Raw genomic sequence first — 5,651 nt, 5'->3', positions numbered from 1 at the left:
TTGCAAGATAAACAAAAATGGTAAAATTATGCTAACAATGCTTAAATTCCTTAATATTTATAATTTAAATTTTAACTTTTGCCATGTGTTCACCTTAGTCCATACCTTCACCAATATTATTTAAAATGTAAAAAATAAAAAGCAAAGGAGAACTGAGCAAACAAGCTTGTTAATGAACATCAATGAACGAGTTGATAAACGAGCTTATAAATGAGCTCATAAACAAGCTTGTTCATGAACATAAGCGAACCAAATACACATTTGTTCGTGTTCGTTCGTTTATTAAATGAACATAAAAAATTTGTTCATACTTATTTATTTAGCTTAACAAATAAACATAAACGAACATTTCACGAATAGTTCACTGAACGATCTGTTAATTTACACACATGTACTAAAATTATAAACATAATAAAGGGATTAAAATTATAATTAAAAATATTTATGAAAAAACATTTTTAGCTTGAAATTATACGTAACATATTGATACTACTAATCTCTTTAGATAAAATATAAAAGTTTAATTGTATCATATTAATAGAAAAATATTAAAAATACAATAAAAACGAAGATCTGAATTAAATGATCCATGGACCGCCACCTCACGTAAGTAAATCCTTCCCCCTTCCCCCTCCTAAAACCCTGATCAGCCGCTCAGAGGAAAAGGAAAATTCCAGCGAGTTTTCGTATCTAAACCCGCCGAGTTAACCCCGCTCCGTTCCCTGACTCATCTACCACTCAATCCCCAACTCGAAGGAAAAAAGAGAGAGGAGAAGATGCAAGTGATTTCGAACGCTCGCAATCTCGCTAGGTTTTTAGGAGCTCGAACAGTTCTTTTCAATTCAAATCAACGTTTCTCCTCGTCTTTGATTCAATCTCACAGCTCTTCTCTTCAATGCCAATTTCACGGTGACGCTTCCGCAGGTTCCGTCAATTTTTCATTTTTTTAGCCACTTTGTTCGGTTACTGAAAGAAATTAGGAAATGATATAGTTTACCATATTTTTTTCTGTTTATTTCAATACTAATTGTTTAGATTATTAGCCAAGAAGTAGAAATAAAAAACCTCTAGTTATTTCAGAGAAAGAAGAAAATCGAATCTATTGTGTTTGTGTATTAGTTTAGCTAATTTTACAGGAATTTGTGGAAGCTGTAATTATCCGATGACACTGCATTCGCTTTATCCGATGATTTCAAGGACAAGTTTTTCGACAGAAGCTGGAACCACAGATAGCAATCCGACTGGTACCTGGTTTTCTCTTTAGTTTAGTTTGAGATTAAGTTCGAAGCCTTTTGTTTTATTTTCAATGTTTGGTTTGTGTTGTTGAATACAGAGGCAGTTAACGAACTCTATGAGAACATGCTTCAATCTGTAAATGTTAAAAGAACGATGCCTCCAAATGCCTCTCTATGGTCAATGATTGGTAACTGCAAAAATCATGAAGATATTAAGCTTCTTTTCGATGTTCTCCATAATCTCCGAAGATTTGTATGTTCCTTATCTATACCATCTTGTATCCTTAGCTTGATGCATTTGTCATTTATGGATGTACCCTCTGGTTTTTGCTTTCAGCGATTATCGAACCTACGGATTCATTCCAATTTTAATTGCAATCTCTGTCAAGAAGTTGCCAGGGCTTGTGCTCGTGTGGGAGCCATTGATTTTGGTATGCCTATTGTTACACATATCCTTGGCCCATTTACTTCAGTTCAGTTATGAGTTTTGCATACTAATATGTGTGAAACTCTGGCATGTTCAAATTTTTTCAAAGTTTTTCTATGAGTTTGGAAGGTTCTTGGATGGTTGCATATGCATATCCATGTTGAATATGATTCGGACACGGGTATGAGTCAGAGCAATAGTGTTAAGCAGTTGGTTTTTCCTGCTATTTGGTTTTCTTTTTTTATAGACCCCGAACAATATTATGTGGTTTGACAGCTAGTTCTTTATTACTGGTTTGCAGAAATTTATTTGTTATTTAAAAGATTTGCAAGTACCATCTGATATATGTAATGTAATTATATGAATATGAATTAGCTTGATCACTTTTGCAGGAAAGAAAGCTTTGTGTCTGCACAATGTGTACGGACTGACTCCCAGTATTGCATCTGCACATCATTTATTGGTATAACTGTGTCATCAATCAAGTTGTTCAAGTCTGATTTGTGTTTCTTTTCTTCTTTTCTGAACATATAATTAATTCTTGGAGTGCAGTCTTATGCTAAGGCTCATATTGATGCTAAACTCATGGTGGAGGTGATGCGGCTCTTGAAAAGGAATAACTTACCTTTACAAGCTGGGACTGCAGATATCGTTTTCAGGTGAATCAATTTTTATTTATGGCACACTCTTCACTTTCGCTTTGCTAAATGCCCAAAGAGTTCCAGTCTTAAGAAAATATTTTTCCTTTTCAGAATAAATTTTTGAAGTTAATATAAAAAATTGACGAAATTGAAAGGATTATTTTCTATGAAATGTGTAATTCAATTCACATTTGATTCTTGTTCAACTTTTTCTCCTTGGCTAGGACACTCAACACAATAAATCCGAGATATTTGAATGTGATACGTGTAGATGACCAGTTATGCTTTGCCCGACTCACTTTCTAAAATGTTCTATTTTTATTCAACTATCTGCCGCAACTCAACAGATTGGTCTATGTAGTTTTTCATTTTGGTAGAAGGGATATGGGAATGTTGTTCTCTTCTTGCTTCCTCTAAGTTGACTTAAAATAATTTGTGTTAAACATTGCAGCATTTGTTCCAATACAAATGATTGGGAGTTGATCTCTAAGTACTCGAAGAGGTTTATCAAGGCTGGTGTTAAACTACGACAGACTACCTTTGACACATGGATGGAATTTGTTGTTCGAAGAGGTCTCTAATCTCCTCGTTTTTAGTTCCTTTCTTTTGTATATCTTTGGATTTTCCGTGTGATTTACATCTTTTAACTCTCTCTTGCCTGTTTGTGTGACCTACAAAGCTACTCAGTTTTCAAGATATACTTATTTGATAGTTTTCATCCTTGAATTACTGCTCTGGGGGCCGGGGAATTAGGAGCACCGAGAGGGAGAGAAAGCGCACACTGGATAAATGAGTTACTTCTAGACTTTCCCTAATACTTGGAATTGATGTATCGTTTCTTGTTATAGGAGACACTGACTCACTATGGAATATCGAGAAATTGAGATCCGAGACAATGAAGCAGCACTCTCTCACCACTGGTTTTGCATGCGTGAAGGTAAATTTCATTCTATTGCTGAATATGAAATTTTATTTCAGTACACACGACCATCTGATAATCATTTTATTTATCTTCAATATTTCTGCATTTTCAGGGTTTACTACTAGAATGCAAACCCGAGGATGCTGCAGCCCTTATTCTGGCCCTTAATGAGGTAAATCCGATATCATATAAATTTATGCCTTTTTATATTTTGTAATCTATGTTATCCTCCCATTGATAACTTGTTTTTCGATCTCGAGTGTGTGTGTTGACGCATTCTAGTCTACAATGTCCACAAGATTAAACTTTAACTCTATCCATTCCAGACTCTATCTGATGCAAAGAAGCCGAGTATCACGGTTGAAGTTGAAAAGTTGATAAATGAATGGCCATTGGAAGTTCTCAAGCATCAAAAAGAGGAAGATAGGAAGGTATACTGTTTACATGTTCGTTTGTCCTCTCTAAATACGTGAACTATGTTGTTTCTTTTGGCACCGTGCATAAAAGATCTAAAGCCTAATCGTAGTCCGTCATTGAATCAATCGGCCAGGCATTGACAGCTGCTTTGAAATCCGATATTCAATCCATGGTTGCTAGTCTACTAAACATTGGCTTGGCGAGGAGCGTAAATTTGGAAGACTTAAAGAAGAAAGAAATTCTATCATAGGATGGGAGATTGGACTTGAAAATCCGAATTCCGGCACCTTGTTTCACAGAGCGTGCTTCAACAATGGTGGACATTTATGAGAATTGTCGTCACAAAGTAAGCACTTTTTTTAATCAATTTAAAGGTTAATTAAATCCCTTTTTTCTCTCTCTTTTTTACATTGCGAAGCAAGTGTTTTAAACCTTTAAGATTGATGAATTATGTTTTGGTTAGGAATTATTTTTTATTGTCTCCGTCATTCCCTTTTATTAAGGTAAATTACAAGTTTCATAACTGAACTTTACTCTTTTTCCTATTTTTCTCATTAAACTTTAATACTTTTTGATTTTCTCATTGAACTTAGTGCATTGGTTTTTTTTTTTTTCTGTCATTCCGCTGTTAAATAGTTAACGGTGTTAAAACGACGTCGTTTAAAAAAATTCACTACAATGACGTCGTTTTGCATCTCTATATAACAGTCCATTTATAACGCCATTAGTGAGAAAACAATTGAGTGACCTAAAAAACCTAATATATTAAGTTCAGAAAGGAAATTGAAAATATTTAAAGTATAGTGAGTGGAATAGAGGAGAGTAAAATTCAGTTACCAAATTTTTAATTTACCCTTATTATTACCACTAGTAGGTCAAATAATGATTTTTAACCCTCAACTATGCTTAATTTTGAGATTTAGTTTTATATTTGTTTCTTAAATCAACAACTCTTAATTTTATTAAATAAAAAGAAAATGTTATAATTATTAGAAGAGTTTTTAAAATTGGAGTAGATTAAACCATATGGATCGGTCATTATTTTCTTCTAAAATCGTCAAAATGTACAAATTAACAATTGAAAAGCTAATAAAATATCATACAGGAAAGAGTTAAAATTTCCATCAAATAATTCAAACATAATAAATACAAATAAATATGAGTATCGATTATTGATGAAAAAATAAACACTAAAATTTAAATATAAAAACGTATATTGCGATATTGACACACTAATATATTAATTTTATTATAAATTTCTATAATGATTGTTAGTTGCTTTTAATAAAAGAGAATTAGTACGAGGGTAAAATAATAACATTATAATAAAAATAATAAAAGTCTAAACAATATTTTTTTTATATTATGATAAGAATAATAGATTTTTGAATAAACATTATTAGTTGAAGTTTTATTATCATAGGAGAATTATTTTATAAACTAAAGTTTGATATGTATGATTTATTTTAACATAATATCCTACTGTCACGTTAATAAAATATATATTATTCATATTTAAAAAATGAAAAGAAAATGAACCCTATTAGTTTCAAATTAAGAAAGGATAAGATATTTATAATATCACTTTCAGAGGATTAAATAATTGGATTGCAATTTCAAGCTTTCTCTTGCACTACAATCATCAACCAAAAAAAAAAACAAGTAAGAAAAATTAAGGGTAAATTACAAATTTCATCACTAAATTTTACTCTCTCTCTTATTTTGCTCACTGAACTTTGAAAATCTTCAATTTTCTCACTAAACTTAACACATTAGGTTTTTTTGTCATTGAAATTTACTCGCTCCTATTTTGGTCACTCTGTCGTTAAATAGTCAACGATGTTAAAAAGCGAAGTCATTTTGAAGAAACAAAATTTTCACCAAAACGACGTCGTTTTACATCTATATAACAACACATTTTAATGTTGTTGACTATTTAACAGCCGAGTGACCAAAGAAACTAAGTTTATTAAATTCAGTGGGAAAATTTAAAAGATTTAAAGTACAAT

The 5,651-nt window shown here is 31.9% G+C and overlaps 1 protein-coding gene across 1 annotated transcript; it reads left to right on the top strand.

The window, feature by feature from the left end:
* Positions 1-659: 659 nt before the first annotated feature.
* LOC120191510 lies at positions 660-3,995 on the top strand. Its single transcript, XM_039194450.1, has 11 exons — positions 660-924; positions 1,137-1,244; positions 1,334-1,488; positions 1,573-1,666; positions 2,055-2,125; positions 2,215-2,321; positions 2,755-2,876; positions 3,152-3,240; positions 3,338-3,397; positions 3,552-3,656; positions 3,776-3,995. The coding sequence occupies exons 1-11, from the start codon at positions 777-779 to the stop codon at positions 3,890-3,892; spliced, it is 1,176 nt and encodes a 391-aa protein (XP_039050381.1). The 5' UTR covers positions 660-776; the 3' UTR covers positions 3,893-3,995.
* Positions 3,996-5,651: the final 1,656 nt, after the last annotated feature.

The sequence above is a fragment of the Hibiscus syriacus genome, unplaced genomic scaffold (genome assembly GCF_006381635.1).
Source record: "Hibiscus syriacus cultivar Baekdansim isolate YM2019G1 unplaced genomic scaffold, ASM638163v2 tig00116970_pilon, whole genome shotgun sequence".
NCBI classification, from domain to species: domain Eukaryota; kingdom Viridiplantae; phylum Streptophyta; class Magnoliopsida; order Malvales; family Malvaceae; genus Hibiscus; species Hibiscus syriacus.
This window is presented reverse-complemented; position numbering and strand designations above follow the sequence as displayed.

Bases quoted from the DNA above. Each gene is read 5' to 3' on its own strand.
- LOC120191510 (XM_039194450.1), top strand. From the start codon at position 777: ATGCAAGTGATTTCGAACGCTCGCAATCTCGCTAGGTTTTTAGGAGCT. The intron at 1,667-2,054 runs GTATGCCTATTG...TCACTTTTGCAG, and splicing joins TGTGGGAGCCATTGATTTTG to GAAAGAAAGCTTTGTGTCTG. The intron at 2,126-2,214 runs GTATAACTGTGT...CTTGGAGTGCAG, and splicing joins CATCTGCACATCATTTATTG to TCTTATGCTAAGGCTCATAT.